The 25,206-nt window shown below is 40.8% G+C and overlaps 2 protein-coding genes across 2 annotated transcripts; both read left to right on the top strand.

Annotated features, from left to right (window-relative positions):
• The first annotated feature begins 5,379 nt into the window (after positions 1–5,379).
• LOC130570394 (olfactory receptor 146-like) lies at positions 5,380–6,318 on the top strand. Its single transcript, XM_057360688.1, has one exon. The coding sequence runs from the start codon at positions 5,380–5,382 to the stop codon at positions 6,316–6,318; it is 939 nt and encodes a 312-aa protein (XP_057216671.1).
• A 15,924-nt stretch (positions 6,319–22,242) lies between these two features.
• Positions 22,243–23,181, top strand: LOC130570358 (olfactory receptor 146-like). Its single transcript, XM_057360628.1, has one exon. The coding sequence runs from the start codon at positions 22,243–22,245 to the stop codon at positions 23,179–23,181; it is 939 nt and encodes a 312-aa protein (XP_057216611.1).
• The last annotated feature ends 2,025 nt before the right edge of the window (positions 23,182–25,206 follow it).

Consider the following 25,206-nt stretch of genomic DNA (forward strand, 5'->3'; position numbering starts at 1 on the left):
GCCTAGACTATCTGCACTTACATGAAGAAAGAACTACAAACAAGTCTGGGGAAACGTTACAGAGTATTTCAACGCATAGTGTGCACACAGAAGTGACATGAGACCAGAGGTGGACAGTACTGAAAGTCGCGGTACAAAGGTGCTCAAGCGTGGAACAGATCGTGCAGTGTCGTCGCTAAACAGAATTATCTACTACGTCATTATGCGCATGCGCGGACGGATCGTGTACCGACAGTTCACTCATTTTCATTCGCTTCTTCCCCATATAGTGGACCATTTAGCGTTCGCTATATAGGGAATAGTGAATGAGTGAACAAGTGAGCGAATTCACACGCAGCTAAAATCTTATCAGGAACACAAGAAGCCTAGTGAGCTTTGAGGAGATAGTACAATATAGTGTTATGTTTTCAGTTCAGATTTATTATTCATAATAATCGTGGTGGCATGTTATAAATTGTTTCTATCTTTAAATGTTTGTTTATATTTTAAGAAGTCTCTCTTCTGCTTTTCTTTAACCTGTTTTATGGTAGGTGTGTGTATATACACAATGAAAGTGTTGTTTGCAAGAGGCAGACTAAATTAATAAAACATTCGAAAGACCTTCAATTGTGTCACCTTATACATTTGTTTTGTTGTAGCGTTTTAAAAACATAAATGTCATTTGAATGTATTGATACTATTTTATGAGGGCACTCACTAAATCCTTGGTGTTTTGAGTCAGACGTTATCACCCAAACGTGTTTTTTCGTCAATTTTAACAATCATAGGTAGTTTAGATGGTTAGAGTACGGTTAGGGTGTGGGTTAGGGTAATGGTTTCTTAAGACTTGAAACACCAAAGATTTAGTCAAAACCAACAAGCCACGCCCACGGATCTGACTCGAAACACCAAGGATTAAGTGAGTGCCATTTTATGAGGTGTACTTTCTTCACTACTGACTTCCTTGTCAGGGAGCTGTCATTCAAAAATCGTCTAGCCAATCAGCGTAAAGCGGCCATAAGTCCCGCCCACACGTGAGTTTGTGCCAGAATGGTGATCAAAAACTTGAGAAGCGTAAACAAAAACTCTGAAAGCGCAAATGAAAAATCTAGCAGCGAATTCATAAACTATTATTTGCAAAAACGAAACTTAGAAAATTGTTAAGAAACAAATGAAGTTTATTTAAAAATCATGTCACATTTTTGCAATTGAGTTTATTGTTTTCATTATCAAAGTGTTTTTCTTCTTTCTCTTTCTCAAAAATTTTATATTTTTGTTTGTTTTTTGAAGTTTGCGTTCATTTTTATTGGCACAAAAAGAATTCCATATACAGCCATGGAAAAAATAAGAGACCACTCCAAAACCTTTCAAATTTTCTGTATGTGGGCAATTCCAGCTTTATGGACGTGACATTTTGCGTTATGGACCTGACATAAAAATGCTCAGAGAATGAATTTGTTGCGATTATATTGAACCATCTGTTTATATTTTACTGAACCCTTGTTGATAGAGTCTAAACATAAAAAAATGTCACTCTATGAAAAAAATGTATATTTAAAAAAAGGGAAATAAACATGCGTTATGGATGTGACAAAAAAAGGACGCGGTTTTTGGGAGACGATGAACTTTGTAGGATTTCTATAAAATAAAATGCACAATCCTGAAGCAATAATACCCAATGAATGGAGAAGGGATGCCTCTTTATAGAACATAAAATAGTTACTTTATATTCATTTTCATGTGTCCATTTATGAGGAATATGTAGCGTTATGGATGTGACAATCCTGAAAATGGCACTTACCTGACTATGAAAAATCATGCACTAAAAATAAAACAAATGCTTTACAAATTTGAAGAGAGATCTCACATGGTATTTCAACCACCAAATGTTAAAATCTGTGCTGTTACCATAGTAAAAACCGCTGGTAAAAACTTAATTTTTTCGTGGTAAGGTTGACATTTTCACGGAATTGCCCATGTACTAGGTAGGCCTATATGTTAAATTATATTTTATGTCTCATTCTGTGAACAAGTGACTACATTTTCCCCAATTTCCAAAGAAAATATTCTTTTTATTTAGCATTTTTGGCATTTCTTTGCTGAAAACTGAACCATAACAAACTGGTTAAAATGAAAATAAAAGATACAATGTTTCCAGATCTTGGATACTGTAATAAAATCAAGTTTATATTCATGTTTACACAAAACAATACCGAATGTTTTACATGCATTTTAGGATCAGTTAAAAACGTTCACGTGTCATTGAATTCTGTCAGTCTTTCACATTGCTGTTGGATGACTTTATGTCATTCCTGAGGTTTGTTTCAGTTGTAATTCTACAGGACTGGAATTACCACCATACATGCTGAATAAAGACAAAACTGGAGTTGTCTCTTAATTTTTTCCAAGGCTGTATATTTAAAAATATCACAATACAATTGAAAATCTCAGTCAGTAACATTTAACATGTACCATAAAACACATTTAATCTCTTACACTCTGTGGCTATTTTAAGGATTTCCGCCTGGATTTAGCCTACCCAAATTGAAAAGCTTCCCATACCCACATGCAGAGGTGTAAATACAAAAATTGGTATCATTTTACAGGAACCCTTGAAGTTACATAAAACACTGTTGAAAGTGATAAAAATGATTGTATATGTTGTCTGTGTTATAATAAACACATAAAAAACAGGCGCTCTTTGAGGTTTTTTTTACAACCTGCAGTTTGAAAGTATATAATTTAGGCTATGAGGGCTGCAGCTCCCTGAAAACAATTTTATTTATTTCCAGCACATATCAGCAAATTGAGGAAAAATTAAATTTGTCTCTATCATAATCCAATCAAGAGTTATTCTATTATTACTGAAGAGAAGAACAATCCCCTTTTTTATACAATTTCCACCTACCAAAATTTGAAGTACCCACATACAGTTGAATAAATGCAATATATTGATGTCATTTTACAGAAAACCCTTTGAAATGACATAAACAACTGCTGTAAGTGATGAAAATTATTATATACGTTGTCTGTCCTGTGATGAACCATCTAAATACAAGGAAAGTATTTTTTTGTTCTAAAACCTGTCTTTGAAAGTGAATAACTCAGGCCCTGTGCGCTCTGCCTCTACCCCTCCCTCTGCCCCGGCCAGAAGAATTGGGGGTTGGAGGTGCTTGATTGCGCAGAGGTGGTTGCTTGGAACCCACTCATCATCAGATGAACTCCGAATGTAATTTATGCAAATGTTTTATTTTATATAATATAAACTAGAACTAGAATACTCGACTGAATACCCGTGTACCGTTATTTTAGTTGTGACCATAACAAACAACTAAAAAGCCAGTGCGCAAGGCGCAGTGGCTATGCGCAACGGAGAACAAAGATCAGTCGTCTAGAAAGCGCAATAACGATAATAAACTAATACAAGTAATAGATTCCAAAAACATTTGGATTGGGTAAGTGTATAAACGTTACTTATCCAAATCAAGATCCTCTCCCTCGATGAAGTCCGCCTCTCGCACCGAATCGAAGCACGCGTCGCTCTCCGATTCAGTGTTACTCAATCGTTCCAACTCCTCTAGCACAGCCTCTACCCCAACCAAACCCTTCTTTAGGGGCTGTTTTACCTTTTTAGAAACCATTTTCTTACTAAATCCGAGCGAGTTAGCAGTGTTGCGTCTGAGCGCACGCATTTACTTTGGGTAGTATACGTCACCTCTAGTTCAGGGCGCATTATCTCAGCCTCTGATTGGCCGATCTGAGCGTCCGTCATATCTGCGTAAAGGTGAGGGTCTCTGCTTTCGGATGATATGCGTGTCATTTGGATCAATGGATGTTTTCATATTTTCCAGAATTTTTCAATATCATAACACTACTTTGTTGCGTTTTGCACATACAAGACAAAGCAAGGGATTATTCGTGCACACAATGACGCAAAACGGTGAAAATGGGCTCATTTTGTAGAAGAGAATCTAAGGTAAGAGATGATATAGCATTTGTGGCTATCTGCACTATATATATTACGCTATATTCCGCAGCTCACGGAGCAAATGTTCCATTTTTTCACTAGTGTGTTTTCAAAATGAGATTTCTTACCTCATGATTCATTCGAAGCCTGTTGGTTATGTGTTTATAATTCAATAAAAATAACGGTGGAAACTGATTCATGGGAATGATAGCTTTTATTTGATATATGATTTTCCCATGTTTGTCAAATTTGAGCGATATGAAAAATATGAATATTGGACAATGTACAAAAACGGGGGGGGGAGATAGTGCAAATAAAGTGTAAATAACTATCTTACAGTAAAATAAATGTCCAAATTGATTCATATCTGCTGAAAATAGAGAGTCTACGCTTTCAAACAATACCAAATATGGGTTTATTGGTCCACTTCAGACCTTTAAAAATGTAAATAATATCTCGATGATGTCACATCGGACCCGGTACCGGTTCCGCAGAGTTTAAGAGTAAACAGCTCAAGTTTACAAAATAAATACCTCATCCTAATCTTTCAATGTCTCAAAGTGTGTAAGTATTATTTTCTGCATTGACGATAAAGAGATGGAGCCAGCATATGTTACTGTACATTCATTTTCAAAAATCTGCAAAGGTTCAGCATGTCATTCATTCAAAATAGCCTACACACAGAACAAAAGGGACTGCAAAACCCTACATAAAAAGTGATCTAGTAGCAGACCAATGTGTTACTGTATGTAGTGGATGATGGTCAGGGTACAGTATTTTAGTTAAAGAAAACAAAAGCATGATAGGGTCAACACACCTATTACAACCCTTTTAGGCTAAAATTGCACTTACAGAAACATATAGTACATAATCATGAGCAATACTGTTCATGACAACATATGCTATGCATAAGTTTTTCCTGTTGGGGTGATGACAAGGCAACAGACGTAGAGTACATATAAACACCACAGTAAAGGCCATTGAACATTTGGCTTTCGCTTCTCATGCATGTGCATCTGTAAAGCAACTCGCTTCTTAATAACGTAAAGGTTATTTTTATGTTCAGGGTTTCTTTTTAACATCTCTTTGTTTTTTCTAAAAGAACATTTTCAACATTGTTTTTCTTTTGCCAAGTGGTCTGTGGAACTCACTAACATTTAGGTAATGTTTAAGAGAACTTGATGCATTTGGGTTGATGTATCCATATTAAATATAACTTAATTTAGTATTAATTTACAAAACAGTGAATGGAGATTACACCACCTGAACATAGTATTTTACACCGTGCATTATTGCCCTATTTACTGATTTAAATATGCAAAATTACAGACAGTAATAAATATGTATTATAAAAAATATTTAAATATTCTGAAACTTTCGAATAATTACATATACTGTATGAATATGTTTACAGGTCTTGTGTAAAGCAGCCAATGGAGAACCTTACATTCACAAACAGCATTCTGCTGGTGGAGGGACTGAAAGTTACACCTCAGTCTTCTTATCCTGTTTTTATCCTGCTACTGTTGACTTATGCATTTGCAACAATATCAAACATTGGACTTATATTTCTGATCTCAACAGAGAAAAGGCTACATGATCCTATGCACTTTCTCTTCTGTAATCTTCCACTGAATGATATATTAGGAACCACTGTCATTTTACCACGATTGCTAAAGGATATTTTTACAGAAACCTCTAAGCGTTATATCACGTATGTCGAGTGTGTTGTTCAAGCTTATTTTGTGCACATATTTGTAGCGGCCAGCCACTATGTACTGATTATAATGGCATTTGACAGATATGTGGCTATATGTAATCCACTGCGATACACGACTATAATGACAAATAAAATGGTGCTTAAACTGTCAGCATCTGCTTGGGGGTTGGCAATATTTTTAGTGTCTATAATGTTAGGCCTCACCATACGTCTGTCTCGCTGCAGATATCAAATTGAAAATCCTTTCTGTGACAATGCTTCACTGTTTAAACTGTCCTGTGAAAATGTGTCTGTCAATAATGTGTTTGGAATCATTTACACAGCAGTTGTACTCAGTCTTTCAGCGATGTGTATATTGATAACATATGTGAGAATTGCAACTGTGTGCATAACCAGCAAAAACAAAGCGATTAACAGTAAAGCCATAAAAACCTGTTGTACTCATTTAGCTGTTTATTTAATCATGTTCACATGTGGAGCCACTTTTATATTTCTTCATCGCTTTCCTGAATACTTGGAAAGCAGGAAACTAGCTAGTATCATGTTTCACATTGTACCACCAGGATTAAATCCTTTAGTGTATGGTTTACAAACCAAAGAAATAAGAGATAAGGTTGTAAAATTTTGGTGTAGAAAAAAAGGGAATTCATGATATTGTGTATTTTCCAAAAAAAAGTAATATGATTTCAACATTGTACAAAACCTGTTTTTATCACTGTAAAACCGGTTAAATCTAGCTGAAAACTAAATTTATGTCATTTTGTTTAAATTTCCATTTTGTTGCATTTATTTTTCTCTTTTATATAAAAAGGTCAGATGTCTTGACTTCAGCATATCTCTGTTCTTCTTAAGATTTCTTTAAGTACTGTATTTGACTACAACCTCCTGTGCACCAAATAATAATTGTCCAAGCAATATTATAGAGATTTACATAAAATATGCTGGGTTTTGTAAAGATTTATATAATGTAAAATAAGCCCATTTAAAGTGTATTCAAAGGCACTATGATTGTATATGTTATGTACAGTAAATTGTAAAAATGACTAAATAAGCCATTTAAAGCCATACATATACAGAAGGCCCAGATGGTGCAGTGAATTGTTTATGTGGTTTTATCCACATTCTACAAATGACCAATGCTAATTACTTGCTTATAAACATAATGTTTGCTTTTTCTCATTGGCATTTTTTTGTTGGTTCAGCTGTTATTTTCTCAGTTTGTCGGGAAGATGCACGTATATAAGCACCAACTGCATTCAGATTTAATACAAGAGATTTAAGACATGACACAAACTAATGGCAATGCACAACAAGAAGTTTTAGACTGTGGTGTATAAAGCATAAATTAATGTACTCTTGTACCTGACTAGCATGATATGTATGTACTTTAATGGATGCAGCTCCACTAATGTACAGTATACTTCAATACATCCTTTTAAAACCATATTTAAAGCTTCTTTTAAAACTTTTTAAAGAAAACAAATACATCATGGGGTCATAACACATACTGGAGCAGTATTAGGCTAAAATCGCACTTGCTACCAACAAAAACATAATCAAGAGTACTACTGTTCATGACAACATGCTATGCCTCTGTTTTCCCTGTTGGTGTGATGACAAGGTCACAGACATACATATAAACAACACAGTAAAGGTCAAGAGCTATAAACCTCTGCCTTTCACTTTACAATTTCATAAGTGCATCTGTGAAGCAACAAGCTTGTTAATTGATTAAAACTTTTTTTTGTTGTTTTCTTGTTTTCGGCTTTAATAAAAAAGTCTGTTTAAGGCATACAAAAGTTTGAGCAACATTGTTTTTCTTTGCGCCAACAGTGTGGAGTCTGAAATACTCACATCTTAGGTAATGTCCAGAGATGAAAAAGTCACACATTCTTTCCTTAAGTGCAAATACTCATATTTAAAAGTACTCTGGTAAAAGTTGAAGTACTGACTGAACTTGTTTACTCAAGTGAAAGTAAAGAAGTATGGGCTATAAAATGTACTTAATTAAAAAGTAGCCAATACTACTACCTGTTATAGAGTCACGCTCGTAACTGGACCTCACAACTGAACTACCATTATGTAGAACACAAGCATTAAAAAGACTGATGGAAAAAAGTATTTGCCACCATCCTAGACCCCTTGTCAATGGAAACAACTCAAAATTTTCATAAAATTATGATGTAAGATATAAGAACGTAAAGAATTCTGTCAATAATTTTTTTTGAGAATTTTCTCAATTTTAATAAGAACAAAACAGAAATTATATTTTTTGGACCATCTAATTTTTCTAGTCAAATTAAGCTAGGCAATATAACACTCTCTGCAAACCTGGGATTTGTTTTCGATGATGGTTTAAAATTTGAGAAGCAGATCAATTCTGTAGTAAAATCCAGCTTTTTTCAGCTACGTCTTTTAGCTAAAGTAAAACCTATTTTATCTTTTAATAACTTTGAAAGAATAATTCATGCATTTTTTAACATCTAGGTTAGACTATTGTAATTCACTATATTACAGGGTTAGCCAATCAGCTTTATCCCGGCTACAGATGGTACAAAATGCAGCGGCAAGACTTCTTACAGGTACTAAAAGCGAGACCATATTACTCCAATATTACACTCTTTGCACTGGTTGCCTGTAAGATATCGTGTTGATTTCAAAATTCTTCTCATAGCTTTTAAGTCGCTGAATGGCTTGGCCCCTCCTTACGTTTCGGATCTACTGACAGAATATTGCACATTTGTCTCTCTCAGTCATCTTATCAGAGAATGTTACGTGCTCCAAAATCAAAATTAAAAACTAGGGGTGACCGTGCCTTCTCAGAAGCTGCTCTCAGATTATGCTCCCTCATCCATATCTGTTTTTAAATCAAAGTTAAAAACCTTTTTGAACTGGCAATCAAGTATTTTATTGTATTTAACATGCTATAGCTGCTGGTGTCATTTGTGTCATGAATGCATGGAAAGAACCCAGGTGCAGGCAGGCGTGAAGGGGTAACAAAACAAGACTTTAATAAACAAACAAAAACCCACGATGGGCCGGAACTAGATAAACGGAAACAAAACCAGAACTCAAAACAAAACACTACCCATGAGAGGGCAAAAACTAAAAATCTAAAACAAGACAAGGTATAATCACACGGCAGGGGAAGCTAGGGGAACACGAAACACTCAAAGTCCAACAGGAACGCAGGTAAGAACAGAGACAGTACGTAGGCACACGAGCACAGGGTACAGGGTACAGGGTACAGGTGCAGGGTACACGTACATACACACAATCCACGAGCACAGGACAAAGAAACATGAGGGCATTTATAGGGAAGACAAACGAAGGATAACGACACAGGGCAGGTGAGGGTAATCAGACACGGCCGGGAAACAATACAGGAAACGAGAGGGGTGGGGCCAATGACGAGACACTGGAGAGAAAGCATATTATTGTCAAAAGGACAATAATATGTTTCTCTCCACACATAACCAAAGGCTTTGCCATGACTCTGCTACAGGACCAAGAAAAACATGACTAATTGAGGCAGAGCCATGACAATTTGTATATGTATACACATGTGTATATATATATATACTGTATATACATATACAGACATGCTCAAATTTGTTGTTACCCCTCCACAAAAACGAAGAATGCTCAATTTTCTCTGAAATAACTTGAAACTGACAAAAGTAACTGGCATTCACCATTGTTTATTCCATATTTAAGAGAAATCAGACTTTGCTTTTGATTTTTATTCAACATAATATTGTAAATAATAAAACAAATGAAAATGTCATGGACAAAAATGATAGGACCCCTAACCTAATATTTAGTTGCACAACCTTTAGAGGGAATCACTGCAAGCAAATGTTTTCTGTAGCTCTCAATTAGACTTCAGCACCTGTTAACAGGTAGTTTGGCCCACTCTTCCTGAGCAAACCAGCTGTCTCATGTTTGATGGGTGCCTTCTCCAGACTGCAAGTTTCAGCTCTTTCCATAGACGTTCGATAGGATTCAGATCAGTACTCATAGAAGGCCACTTCAGAATAGTCCAATGTTTTGTTCTTATCCATTCTTGGGTGATTTTAGCTGTGTGTTTTGGATCATTATCCTGTTGGAGGACCCATGACCTGCGACTGAGACAGAGCTTTCTGACATTGGGCAGTACGTTTCACTCCAGAATGTCTTGATAGTCTTGAGATTTCTTTGTGCCCTGCACAGATTCAAGGCATCCTGTGCCAGATGCAGCAAAGCAGCCCCAAAACATAACCGAGCCTCCTCCATGTTTCACTGTACGTATGGCGTTGATTTTTTCCGTCTGTGAACATAGAACTGATGTGACTTGCCATAAAGCTCTAGTTTTGACTCATCTATCCAAAGGACATTCTCCCAGAAGGATTGTGGTTTTTCAATACGAATTTTAGCAAATTCCAGTCTGGCTTTATGTTTTTTCTTTCAAAAGTGGACTCCTCCTGGGTCTTCTTTCATGGAGCCCACTTTTGCTCAAAAAGCGAAGGATGGTGCGATTAGAAACTGATGTACAGTACCTTCATCTTGGAGTTCAGCTTGTATCTCTTTGGCTGTTATCCTTGGTTCTTTTTCTACCATTGGCACTATCGACTGTTCAGTCTGGGTGTTGTAGCCTTTACCTTTACCTTGCTTGTCTATTATTTCCTTTCTGAGCTCCTCAGACAACTCTATCCTTTGCCTTTCTCTGGTCCATGTTCAGTGTGGTGCACACAATGATACCAAAAGGCACAGTGACTACTTTTCTCCATTTAAATAGGCTGAATGATTGATTACAAGATTGGATACATGTGTGATATTAATTAAAGAAACTAATTAGTTTGAAATATCACTATAATCCAATTATGTATTGTCTTTTCTAAGGGGTACCAACAAATGTGTCCAGGCCATTTTAGAATATCTTTGTAGAATAAGAAATAATTCATCTCTTTCCACAGCTTCTTTGTTTTATTCTATGACATACCAAAGGCATGCAAGTATACATGATACAATAGCTTATAATTTCATTACTCTTCAGGAGGAATGAAGCATTATTTCAATTAGCTGTAAGGGTACCAACAAATTTGAGCACGTCTGTATATACAGGTGCTGGTCATATAATTAGAATATCATCAAAAAGTTGATTTATTTCACTAATTCCATTCAAAAAGTGAAACTTGTATATTATGTTCATTCATTACACACAGACTGATATATTTCAAATGTTTATTTCTTTTAATTTTGATGATTATAACTGACAACTAATGAAAATCCCTAATTCAGTATCTCAGAAAATTAGAATATTACTTAAGACCAATACAAAGAAAGGATTTTTAGAAATCTTGGCCAACTGAAAAGTATGAACATGAAAAGTATGAGCATGTACAGCACTCAATACTTAGTTGGGGCTCCTTTCGCCTGAATTACTGCAGCAATGCGGCGTGGCATGGAGTCGATCAGTCTGTGGCACTGCTCAGGTGTTATGAGAGCCGAGGTTGCTCTGATAGTGGCCTTCAGCTCTTCTGCATTGTTGGGTCTGGCATATCGCATCTTCCTCTTCACAATACCCCATAGATTTTCTATGGGGTTAAGGTCTGGCGAGTTTGCTGGCCAATTAAGAACAGGGATACCATGGTCCTTAAACCAGGTACTGGTAGCTTTGGCACTGTGTGCAGGTGCCAAGTCCTGTTGGAAAATGAAATCTGCATCTCCATAAAGTTTCTGCAGGAACCAAAAAATACCAGCTGTAATAGCCTGACTCTCTCGCTGGTAGGGGAACATGTTCTATGGCCCCTTTGTGCAGCAGAGCTTGCAATTCCTGTGCCAAAAGATGCACCCGTTCTGGTCCTACGGAAGTGGAGACCACACCGTTCAAATGCGGAGGACGAAACGCAAATTGAATCCTGTAGCCTTTGCCTACAGTCCTTTCTACCCATGGAGATAGACCTGGCAGTAGTCTCCATGCTGCCAGCTTCTCTGAAAGGGGGATTAATCTTGACACCTCGTCTTGTTGGGAGGATACCAGACATCTGACATCCTGAAACGTGGCAGGAAACGACCGAACACGTGGTATTTTGTTGGAGGCCGCTACTCCCAGAAACGCCAGTGGCGGTGGAGGTTGCAAAGCTGTCTTCTGAGGGTGCCAGGAAGGAGCCTCCAGTCTCTCTTGAAACTTTATGCACCCCTCCCCGGGGGAGCACACCCCCATGGACCCGGGTGCACAAATCTCAGGACCTCTTCTTAGAGGGGATGATGTGCCTGAGATCCAGCCTCCCCGAGGCAGCCTGAGGAGCACGGTGGGCCGCCCCCCTGCCTCTACGAGGGGGGACAGGACTCGCCACACTCTCCCTGAGGACCTCACACCTCAGGTAGACTGGGGCAACCCGGGCCTGGGTGCCAGATCGGGGCTGGAGAGCAGGTCGGGACTGGGTGGCTGGCACTCCCGACGTGTTTATAACAAATAATCAAACCAGAGGGAAAGATTGGCAAGAAATTCCTAAATGACTAAATGCATGCAGTAACTATAAAGTGTTCATATGTATTCATATATCCTATTTTAATACAAATAAATAGATATTAAATAATTGTCTTTGCTACAATTTACTCAAAAAGTAAGCGAGGGTTATTAAAATATCTTGTACAAAAATGTCAACCATCACTGGCAGCCTCTCTCTCCTCAGGCAGACAATATACAACACAAACAAGGCATCCCATTTCACCTTGACATGTTTGGAAACTGTAGGTCATTATAAATTATTTGGATTTAGATACTAGAGCTTTTTGGCCAGTATAATTGTTTGAAATTGTTCTGTTTCTAGCTGTTATCAATTTATTGGGGAATGTTTAAATTCAAACTTCATTGACATTATTTAAACATTTATATCAAATCGATATAATTTAACACAGATGCATGACAACAGACAGTATATTCATTTATTATTGTGGTCTATAATTTATTTATAATGTTGAATAAAGTGATATAATATTACATCATGACAGAGAATCAGTGGAAAATCATCACATTACTGTGGGTCAACTGGTTAACTGACCTCTAGTTAAGCAACAACTATGGCTTAGCCTGACAGTTAGCCTGCCCCAGACCAGGCTAGTTTCCCAGCATAAGTTGCCATAGTAACTGAGTTTGAACTATTTTAAGTTCACTTTATGAAACTGAATCGTCCGACAATAAATCTGATTTACCAAAATAAGCCTGGTTTATTTCGTAATCTTGCATGTGACTCAAAACATACCAATGAGATCGTAGGAAATAGGAATTCACACGAATGAGCCACCTTGTAAAATAGGTATGAATTCCCATTGCTTGACATTTATACATATGAAAGATCCCGCGTTTTAAAATACATTTGATTGAATATCGCCCTGGGTGACACGAAAAAAGGGGGAAATTCGTGTCAGTAATCACAAATTGAATAGATTACAGTTCGTGACAATGTCACGAATTCCATTGAGACTGTGTTGGAAAGTTACACCTCCGTTTTCTTATCCTGTTTTCATCCTTCTACTGTTGACTTATGCATTTGCAACAATATCAAACATTGGACTTATATATCTGATGTCAACAGAGAAAAGCATTTTGCAGCAGAAATCAACAGAAGCGCGTAAGTGTAATTGATTAATATTGTCTTATTGAGTTTAAACGTAGTGTGGTTGCTTTGTTTACTACCGCCGTGTCACGTGTCGATGTTGCGTTTGTTCTCGTGCTGGTTTCGCTTGTTATTGTGAGATTTTGAAGGCGTGTCCTGCTGAATTCAATTACATGATTAAAACAGGTATTTAAGTGCGATTAACCACTGCATGCAGCTCTCATCGCGTGAAGTTTAACAACAGATGCCTGGACAAGTATTGCTACAGAGGCGTACTTGGGAGCTGAAAAGCTACTCTTTGACTACTATGCCACTCGAGGAAAGACACACTGCAGAGAATATCGCATCCTGGATTGAAACAACAATTGAAAAGTTTTCAATACCTGTCAGTAAAATCCAGGCTGTTGTGCATGACAATGCAGCCAATGTGGTGGCAGCCCTCAAGCTGTTAGAAGAGAGGCACGGAATATCTTCAATTCGCTGTGCTGGCCACACTTTACAGCTAGTGGTAAATCATGCTCTGAAGAATCCCCAAATAACCAAAGCAATTGGAGCTGCAAAGTCCTTAGTGGAGCATTTTAAGAAAAGTGAGACTGCCAGCTCAAAACTCAAAACAAAACAAATGGGCCAACCCGAACACAAGCTAATTCAAGATGTTAGTGTAAGATGGAATAGCTCATACTATATGATCAACCGCCTGCTGGAGCAGAGGTTGCCCATCACAGCATGTCTGTCTGACCCAGAGGTGACACGCAGATCAAAGCATTTCCTTGACCTCAAAGCTGAACAATGGGGCATGCTGGAGGAGCTTGAGCGAGCTCTCAGGCCATTTGAGTGTGCAACTGTTTATATTAGTGGAGTATCATATGTGACCCTCTCTGCTATGCTTCCGCTCATTAAAGGACTAATGGAGTCTACACAGACCACCTTTGACAACACCCATGTGCAGGCATTTCAGGCTGCTGCAGCAGTAGAAATCTCAAAAAGGTGGGGGACTAAGAAGACCTACAAAGATGATGCTGCAAACACCAGCAAAATTGCGACTTCCCTGGATCCCAGATTTCGCAGACTGAAATTCTTTTCTTCAGATGAAAGCCTGAAAGTGCAGGTGAAAATTCAAGCCCTTGCACTTGAAGAAAAGCAAAGAGGGATAGAGAAGCAGCACATCAGACAGGTCCAAATCTTAACAGATGGGACAGAGAACAGGTCTGTGTCTTTACTGGACAGATTGCTTGGGTCAGACTCAGAAGACACTTCAAGCCAGAATGACAGTGAGGATGAAACAGATGACAGTCATTTGGTGAGAGAAGAGGTTCTCAGGTATTTTGGGGAACAGCCTTTGCCAAAATGTACAAATTGTTTGCAGTGGTGAAAATGAAATGGCGTAAGGTTTCCTCCTCTGACTTGTCTTGCAAAGTATTATTTATGTATACCTGCCACTTCAACACCTTCTGAACGTCTCTTCTCCTCAGCTGGAAACATTGTCTCCAAGAAAAGAGCCAGCCTAAGTCCAGAACATGTAGATCTTGTAGCGGTTTTAGCTAACGTTATTATATTGATGAGTGAAGCTCACCAAATATGATTCTCCACCAGATCTTTCAAGATCATATCCGTGAAATGAGTTATTTAAAACATCAATTTCAGTCAACGAATTAGTTTAGCTCGAAGGAAAATACGTATAATAATCGTGATCGAAAATACATATTTTACGGTCTCTGATTAGTAATATAAAGCATAACAATACTTGTATGCATTCGTCCAGCAAATTCCTCAATGATATTATATACTTTACATTATCTCATGGCCATAAGTAACGTGACTTTACCAAACAGGATTTAGAGCAAAGGTAGCGTAAATCGAAACACAGTAAAAGGGACTAAGTTTGTGAGCGTGAATACAGAAAACCCATCACAAATGAATTGTCTACGGGAGATGACTACGGGTTTAACCCTGGAGACATGAAACACCGGGTGAACTCGACCAAGAGTAGGAGGAAGCTTGAGCCGCACGGCATATGAACCTGGGCACCAGCTTACGAGAAGGCACCCGGAGAGGCAGGTTCGGGCCAAAACCTCTCTGGCCCTTGTCCAGGTCCGATGGCAACGCCGGACGAAGGCCAGAGCTGAGGGAACCGCGGCATCGAGTTCCTGAGAGGAAAATAGAGGAGGTTGATAACCAAGAGAACATTCAAATGGCGAAATACCTGTGGCTAAGTTGTGAGCATATTCCACCCAAGAGAATAGTGGGCTCCAGGAGCAAGGGTTGTGAGACGTCAGACAGCGGAGTCTCTTACCGAGTTCCTGGTTGGCTCGCTCACATTGCCCATTGGTCTGAGGGTGGAAACCTGGCGACAGACTCGCGGAGGCCCCGATCTGACGACTGTGAACTGTGGACCCCTATCGGACACGACGTCCACCGGAAGACCATGTAAGCGGAAGACGTGGTCCACCATCAGTTGAGCCAATTCCCGGGCAGAAGGGAGCTTAGGGAGAGGAATGAAATGGACCGCCTTGGAGAATCGGTCCACCACCGAGAGGATAACGGTGTGACCCCTAGACAAGGGAAGGCCAGTGACGAAGTCCAGAGCGATGTGAGACCAAGGGAGGGAGGGAATGGGCAGAGGGCGAAGCAGACCTGCGGGTGGGCGGTGGGCGGTCTTGCTTTGAGCACAGACCGGGCAAGCCAACACTAACTGTCTGACGTCCTCGGATGCCGACGGCCACCAAAACCGCTGGCGCACGGAGGCCAGGGTTCCCTTGACCCCTGGATGGCCGACCAACCTGGACGAATGGCCCCATTGGAGGACCTCCGAACGTAAGGGAGCGGGGACGAACAACCGACCCGCCGGACACCCTTCCGGCACTTGCACCTTGCGACCGGCCTCCTCCACTCGTCGTTCGATTCCCCAAGCCAGAAGCCCGACGACTCTCTCCTCAGGAAGGATGGAGTTGGAGGAACCCTCGTTGCTTGGATCCTCGAACAGACGAGAGAGGGCGTCAGGTTTGACGTTCTTAGACCCAGGCCGGTACGACAAGGTGAAGTTAAAGCGGCCAAAGAACAGTGCCCATCGAGCCTGCCGCGAGTTCAACCTTTTGGCCGAACAGACGTATTCGAGGTTCTTGTGGTCCGTCCAGACCAAAAAAGGCTGAGTCACCCCCTCCAACCAATGGCGCCACTCTCCCAAGGCTAAGCGCACCGCCAGCAGCTCTTTGTTACTGATATCGTAATTTCGTTCTGCAGGGTTGAGGCGATGGGAGAAGAAGGCACAGGGATGCACCTTCCCATCATGACTGGCGTGCTGGGATAAGACTGCGCATACCCCGACATCGGATGCATCGACCTCGACAATAAATTGGCGGTCCGGATCTGGAAAACAAAGCACAGGCGCAGAGACAAATCGGGACTTGAGTTTATCAAAGGCTACCTGAGCAAGGGGATTCCAGGAGAAGGGAACCTTGGTGGAGGTCAATGCGGTCAGCGGTGCGGCTACTTGGCCGAAACCCTGGATGAAACGCCTGTAGAAGTTGGCAAACCCCAGGAACCGCTGTAGGGCTTTACGAGAGTCGGGGACTGGCCATGTGGCGACAGCTTTGATCTTAGCATCGTCAGGTTCAATACCTCGTGGCGAAATCACGTGACCGAGGAACGAAATAGTATCGGAGTGGAACTCGCACTTCTCCGCTTTGACGAACAACTGATTCTCCAGAAGGCGCCGGAGGACCCCTCTGACGTGCTGGGTGTGTTCCTGGAGAGAGTGAGAAAAAATAAGGATGTCATCCAGGTACACTAAGATGAAACGATTAATCATGTCCCCCAACACATCGTTGACGAGGCCCTGGAAGACAGCAGGAGCATTGGTCAGGCCAAATGGAAGAACCAAATACTCATAGTGTCCCGAAGGGGTGTTAAATGCCTTCTTCCACTCGTCTCCCTCGTGGATCCGGACTAGGTGATAGGCGTTGCGGAGGTCTAGCTTAGTAAAGACCCGGGCTCCCTGTAAGAGTTCGAAAGCAGACGACATTAAAGGTAAGGGGTATTTATTCTTTACCGTGATGTCGTTCAACCTTCGATAGTCAATACAAGGGCGTAAGGAGCCGTCCTTCTTCTGCACGAAAAAGAAACCCGCACCCGCCGGCGAGGAGGAGGGACGAATGAGCCCGGCGTTTAATGATTCACGAATATACTTGTCCATGGCCTCTCTCTCAGGACTCGAAAGGGAAAACAACCGACCCTTGGGCAGAGAAGTGCTTGGGAGGAGGTCGATGGCGCATTTGTAAGGACGGTGAGGAGGCAGAGCCATAGCGCGAGACTTACTGAACACGGTCTGAAGATCACGGTATTCCTCCGGAACTCCGGTCAGATCGGCGGCCTCCACCTGAAACACAGGAGACACAGAAACAGGCGAGGGAGCAGGACCAAGACAAGACACATGACAAGCAGGAGACCAAGACAAAATAGCTGTGTTTACCCAATCAATGTGAGGATTATGTTGTGACAACCACGGATGCCCTAAAACGAGAGGCGTGGTGGGGGAATTGAGGATGTACAACCTAATCTTCTCACAATGATAACCCGACAAGAAAAAGCTTACGTGAGGAGTGGTGTGAGTGACGGTGGAGAGGGCAGCTCCCGTTAGCGTCACGGCGGAGATAGGCAGATGCAGAGGGACTGTGGGAATACCCCACTTCTGGGCGGTGGCTCTGTCCAGGAAATTACCCTCAGTCCTGAGTCTATGAGCGCCCGTCCGGTATGGGTCTGGACGCCGTAGGTGAGGCGAAACGGGAATGTGGTGCGTGGCAGTGGAGAGGTTTCAGAGATTACACCCACCCGGACTCTCCGCTCTATGGATGGGCGTCGGCTTTTGCCGGACAGTGTGCCACGAGATGACCTGTCTTGCCACAGTAAAAACAGAGCCCGTCCACAAGGCTTTGCTGCTTCTGAGCTAGGGGAAAGGTGTGAACGACCGATCTGCATGGGTTCGGGTTCAGGTGTCGCCTGGAGAACGGCATTGTTGCCCCGACCGGGCTCACGGCTGGGCTCGCGACGGCGCCAGTCCGGGGGAGAAATGTGGCGTCGGCGCCGGGCTTTGACGCGGCTCTCTACTCTGAGGCAGAGGTTGATGAGATCCTCTAGGTCCCGTGGCGAATCAAGAGAAGCGATCTCGTCCGCGATGCAGTGGTTAAGCCCGTCGAGGAACCGTGCGCGCAGCGCCCCCATATTCCAGTCACACGCGGCCGCCAAAGTCTTAAACCGGATGGCATAATCAGTGATACTGCCTCGTCCCTGTGTCACCCGGGAGAGTTGGGCCGCCGCCTCGTCGCCCCGGACCAATCGGTCGAACAGGCTAACCATCTCGGCGCAGAAATCCCGGAACGACCGACAGCATGGATCTTGGGCTTCCCAAACCGCGATACCCCACTGGCGAGCTCTCCCCGTAAGCAGAGTCAAGACGAACGCGATGCGGGTCTCCTCCGTGGCATACCGTCGTGGCTGGAGAGCGAAGACCAGAGCACACTGGGACAGAAATGCTCGGCAAGAGTTGGGATCCCCGTCGTAAAGCGGCGGGCTGTTAGCGTGTGGTTCGGGATCTGCCGAGGCACCATGAGGCGATGAAAGTTGCGGTTCTCCGGCGTGAGCCGATCCCCGGAGGAGCTCCGCCATTTGATGTTGAAGCGCCGCCACCTGCCCCTGCAAGGCATCGACCTCCTGGGCAGCGGCGGACAGACGGGATGCCTGTTGTCCCAGCAGAACACCCTGTTGCTGGAGAGCCGCCCGTAGTGGATCCGATCCCGCTGGGCCGTGTAGCTGGTCTGACCGTTCTGTCATGGCAGAAACACAAAAACGGCCCAGATGCGGTAAAGACAGAAATTTATTGATCACAGTCAAAAACACAGTGGTGACCCAACCGCGAGCCTTCCAGCTCGCGGTGGTGAGGGGTGAGAATCCCTGGAGTAGCAGAGCACTGCTGCGAGGACGGGAGCTAGGAACCCGGCGAAGAGATGGAATCTTTCGTGCTGGGGTATCTCACTCAGTCGTTCAACGTGGGTGAAGCTCTCCGATCCTCCAGAGAAAAGCTGGCCACCAACAGCGGATGACAGGTGAAACGCCCACGGGAACTGCCAGGAGCGAGAGAGGAAATGAGGTAACAGGCGAATGATGATATTAACAATACAAGACCAGACAGGGACTAAGACAAGGCTATACGAGACAAACAATTTCGTCAGACGTGCCGCAGCAACATCTGGGTCAGTCTGCACAGGCTAACAAAAGCAACGGTCAGACAAAGAACAAGAGACACTAGGGAAAGATAAAGGGAAGAAATAATGAGAGGAAATAGTGTTAGGTGCGGGGCAATTACGGGAACAAGGAGGCTAATCACAGTAAGTAAATGCAGGTGTGTGTGTGTGTAGTGGAAAATCACCAGTGCATGAGAGTCTACAGACACAGGGAGGAGGGAACAGTGACGCAGACACCGAGCACGTGGTCCGCCCACAGCTAGCGGTGCCACGTGCTCGACACACACCAAAACAAACTCCGTGCCAGGAAAAACACACCGAACACAACCGGACCGTAACATGAATATACAGTATATGGTTGTTTAATAAACTCTACTCTACATGATAAAAAACAATGACGATCGCATAAAACAAACAAATACATGAACACAAATGCACTAGGAAGCGCTGAGAGAGAAAGAGAGAGAGAGAGAGAGAGAGAGGGCATGGCAGCGATTTCTGAAAACCAATAAAAATCATCTTTAACAAAGAGGCACAGACTTAACGCAGCTATTCTATAAATAGAAATGGATACTTGCAAGCTCTGTGCTGGACCGATATCCGTATGTACGTGTAGAGATGGAATTGTTCAAAAGGTTTCAGAAGGCAGTCCTGCCGAAAGTTGCGGGTCTCGTGGTCGGCCGCATGGCTTAACCATGTGGCAGTAGAAGTCCATTGTTCCATCTTTTCCCCCAGTGGGGGAAAAGGGCAGTCTCCGAAGAGATGCCACGAAACACGTTTTGGAGGCAGGTATAACAGAAGAGAAGAAAGGAAGAGAGACTTTTCAGAACAGGCTCGATATTTAACTTCATGAGAGGGCATGCCCACCTGAGTTTGAATCGACCAATCAGAGTTGAGCAGGGAAGAGGTTCTTTGTCCAATCAACAGCTAATTTGCATCTTTATGACCTCCTGGCAACTTTACAAAATACCATTCCAAATTATTACATAATGAAAAGAGAATGTTCTATGGTCACACAATGTATATAAACAAGGAGGAATTGTAAAGACAAACATTTATATATCAAATATGCTAAGGTTTGAAGTACATCACGACATGATTCATTCGGCGGTACGAATACAAACAAAGCCTGAATTAACTTGCCTATTTAACAATTACAGATTATTTAAAAATGGCAAGAGCGACAACATATAACCTAGATATTTAGATATATTTATAGAAAACAGTTGAATCACACAAGTTCCTATTTGTCAGAGAAGTTTCTCTGGTTAGCCTCATATGTTAAGTTTCAGATGAGACAGAGAGACTTCTCCCCTCTGCTTTGAAGCTTAGGGGTCGTAAAATATCCCACAGAGAAACAAAAGGTGGTTGATGGCTCTTTCGGTGAGAGCACCAACTCAAGTCCAGACCCCTGGAGCTAGTTTTTGACTCTGGTCTTTTGAGGTTGATATCAAGAAACCAGTAGACAGGGGGTCGGAGGGGGTTGATGGCTCTTCTTTCAATGACTCCGACCATTTGGCTTATGCTAAATTCTCTACAATCTGTTGACATTCTTACAAGACAATATTGAACTTTGATTTGAATGATTTGGGCTATGACATGGACACTTGCTTCTTGCACTCTCATTAATATATTATGCACTTTACTTTTGCTTTAAAAAGGATTCATTTGGAGTTTCACTACTTAAGTCCTCTGGTTAGGTTTTTTATGAGATGTCTGTTTAATTATATGTTTAATAGTTGATTCCAGTGCTTTAAACATTGCATTGTTTAATGTGAAAACCCAACTGTTGGGGTTTAATTTATATGCACTCCCTGCTGTAATGAACAGAACAGAAGTCCAGAACTTGAGGATGGATACGTTAACATTCAGAACATTCTGACTTTTCTTAAGGGCTTGTTTACATTTGTACTTTTTGTAGCAGCAAAGTTGCAAGTTAAATTAAAAAAAATTCTTAAGGAAAATTGTTGTTGTTTTTTTTTTGCAGAAAATTAACCATTTAGAATAACCGATTAATCGATAAATTAGTCGTTAGATTAGTCGATTTAAAATTAGTCGCTAGTGGCAAGCGAGGCAGACCCAAGTAAACGCCAATAGCACAACAGGTACGTCTGGGGTTGTTTTAAGGTAAATAACACACTCGTGTAAGGACCTTTGTTCACAAACCAAACAATGACACCAAATGAAAACCAAAATAGAAAGAGTTATTTGTATAAGAGAAATCACTGGTGGATGCAAGCTTCTGTTTGTAAAAGAAAGTGAACGTCACAAGTGCACAAGTATTCCTGATGGGACAGTGACAAGGTCATATATAGATACACATATAAAGGACACATTAAAAGACAAGGGCCAACAAACTTCAGAGAAGAGCACATCCTATTGATTAACTAAAGCAGTACAAGGAGGATCTTAAAGTGAGGCAAGATGCAGCTTTAAGAAAAAAACTGTATACTGATGATACAGTGCTTTTATATACTGTATGTCATGTTTAAAGAAGTCTGATTTTGTGGATTTTAAAATGCAAGCAATGTATAGTATAGTACTACTTTTGATACTCATTGAAATCAGGAACAAAACAAGGACAGAGAACGATGGTTTTATTATATTATGTATAATTCACTATTATGTCATATTTACCATACAATGTTTGCATTACATATATAACCGCATAATGCATATTGTAAAGAAAGTAACATGTCTGGCTTTTACTTTGTTTGCAGGTTTTTTGTAAAGCAGCTGATGGACAACCTGACATTCAGACATAGCATTCTCTTAGTGGAGGGACTGAAACTCACACGTCAATCCTCTTATCCTGTTTTCATTGTGATTTTAGTGGCTTACGTCTTTGCAACAATATCAAATATTGCACTTATAATTTTGATCTCAACAGAGAAGAAGCTACATAAACCTATGCACCTTCTGTATTGTAATCTTCCCGTGAATGATGTATTAGGTACCACTGTCATTTTACCACGATTACTGCAGGATATTTTAAAGGATGAATCAGAGCGTTATATCACATATGTCGAGTGTGTTATTCAAGCTTATTTTGTGCACATATTTGTTGCCACATGCCATTATGTACTGATGATCATGGCTTTTGACAGATATGTGGCTATATGTAATCCATTACGATACACGACTATAATGACCAACAAAATGGTGCTTAAACTATCAGCATCAGCTTGGGGGGTGGCAATAGTTGTGGTGTCTATTATGTTAGGCCTCACCATACGTCTGTCTCACTGCAGATATAAAATTGAAAATCCTTTCTGTGACAATGCATCACTGTTTAAACTGTCCTGTGAAAATGTTGCCATTAATAATGTGTTTGGAGTTATTTATACTGTGATTATAGCATGTGTGTCAATATTGTATATATTTCTTACATATATCAAGATTGCCACTGTGTGCATAAAAAGCAAAAACAAAGCACTCAACAGCAAAGCCATCAAAACCTGTAGTACTCATTTAGCTGTTTATTTAATCATGTACACATGTGGAGCCACTTTTATATTTCTCCATCGTTTTCCTGAATACCTGGACAGCAGGAAACTAGCTAGTATCATGTTGCACATTGTACCACCAGGATTAAATCCTTTAGTGTATGGTTTACAAACCAAAGAAATTAAACAAAAGATTGTTAAAATTTGGGGTAGAACAAATGTAAACTCTTGATTTTTTAAAATAACAGTTCATACTCTAAAGAGTTATAAAATGGCAATGATATATTATAATGAATTATCAAAATAAAATATGTGATACAATTAAGGCCAAAATATTGGCAGTCTTTTTTTAAAACATGTTGGGGAGATTTCCCGGACTGGGCTTAAGCCTTAATTTAAATTTGACAGGAGTCTTGACTGAAAACAACTTGCACTGACATATATTAAAATATATCAGTGGGATTGTTTTGTATCAAGACCCTGGTCTGGGAAACCACCCCGTTGAAATTCATTTTAATAGAAATAAGTGGATAATAAACCGATTTGTTTTAGCAAACCACAAACACTAAGGGCCATACTTGCTGACAGCTTGCGGCAGAGCAAACACATCTTTTGGCGAAAAATAAACTACTGTCGGTATTTAAAGACACGCAGTGAAAATTAGTGACTTAAATTGTGACTGACCTTATTGCATATACATTTTTAGGAGATTCCTCTTCAGAAGCAAACTTTATGGGAGGAGAGTATTTAAATGAGACACACAACACCATTTACTAAGGTTTGTGCTCGTCTTTGTACTGGTGTTTGCAGCTTAATTTAACACCCAAAAAAACATGTCTTAAACCCTGCACTAATTTGCACTGCACTTGGTAGATTGCGTTGGTCATCATGGGAATAAAATATCGCGCCTGTGTTTTTTAATGTACACCTTGTTAGTAAATCACCCACAGAAATTTTCACTCCCATTGGCGCTTTTTTGAAATTGTGCTATTCTGCCCTGTTTAGCAAATGTGGCCCTAATTTGTTAATTAACCCAAGAAAGGTGATTACATGAAGGGATATGTTCACGTCTCCATGTGTACATATGAGACTCCTCCAAAAAAATACCCTGTACGCTGTTTGTGGGCTATCCTGATTTTGCCAAGTAAGAGATGTTGTTGGATTGTTTTCATCATAGGGTTATCATCATTCTACACGCTTGTTATTTACCTATCATTTCACTAAAATTTTATGGATAAGTTATGGCTAGGGTTTGGGGCAGGTATGCCACACACGTCCTAAAAAGTGAAGCCAAAGCAATTAAATCGCTCCCTGTTGGCTGACTGAGTATGATAAACCCCGCCCTCTCCTTGTAAATGAAAAGGAATCAGGTCAAACTAAAAAAAATCTGATTGCATGTCAAATATATTTTTGCCAAACATGGTTTCTATCTTTTAGCTCTTATCACGCTAATGTAGGTTCAAGTAATTGTTTTTCTAGTAAGTTTGATTTTAGTTATGTTATAAAAGGGGTGTGTGTGGTAACATGATTTCTTTGTTTACAATCAGCTTGTTAAGCCTGACCTCATGCACCATCACCATATATGGAAGGTCATATACTTTTTCTGGGTCCAAACGCTCAATAAGATGCTATAGGCAAAGAATAAAAAATGCTAATATACGCTCATGGCAAGCTATAAAACTATCAGAAAACTGCGATCAAACTGCTTTATTCAAATATTGATGTCAGAGATTCCGTGAGCCTGGTGACTGTAGTGAGTTAAAGGGGTCATATGGCACGTTTTTCTGTGTCTTTGGTGTGTTATAAGTTGCCCATGCGTGTATTAGACATGTAAAATTGCAAAAATAAAGTGTCGGGAAAAAAGATGCATTCTATCTAAAAGCGAATGCTCACTCACACTTGTAACCACACCCCCACAAATCTACGTCAGTTCGTGGTATGATTTGACTAAGACCGCCCAAATGTATACGCAAGTAAGGTGGGTGTATCTGTCAGTACAATTGCGTTGGAACCTGATGTTCCAAATATGGTAAGAGGCGTTACATTTCTGTGACACGCTTACAGTATTCGACCAATCACTATACACTGGTTATCTGGCCAATCGTAGCACACCTCGCTTTTCAGAGCGATGAGCTTTGTAAAAAATCAGCGCGTTTCAGAGAGGCGGTGCAAAGATGCACGGTATGTGGAAAATACAGCGCTTTTTTAACCTTAAATCATGTATACACATTGCATCACATCTAAAACAAACGATAAT

Source organism: Triplophysa rosa, linkage group LG19 (genome assembly GCF_024868665.1).
Source record: "Triplophysa rosa linkage group LG19, Trosa_1v2, whole genome shotgun sequence".
NCBI classification, from domain to species: Eukaryota; Metazoa; Chordata; class Actinopteri; order Cypriniformes; family Nemacheilidae; genus Triplophysa; species Triplophysa rosa.

What these genes read in the sequence shown, in the direction of transcription:
- LOC130570394 (XM_057360688.1), top strand. Translation starts at nt 5,380, where the DNA reads ATGGAGAACCTTACATTCACAAACAGCATTCTGCTGGTGGAGGGACTG.
- LOC130570358 (XM_057360628.1), top strand. Translation starts at nt 22,243, where the DNA reads ATGGACAACCTGACATTCAGACATAGCATTCTCTTAGTGGAGGGACTG.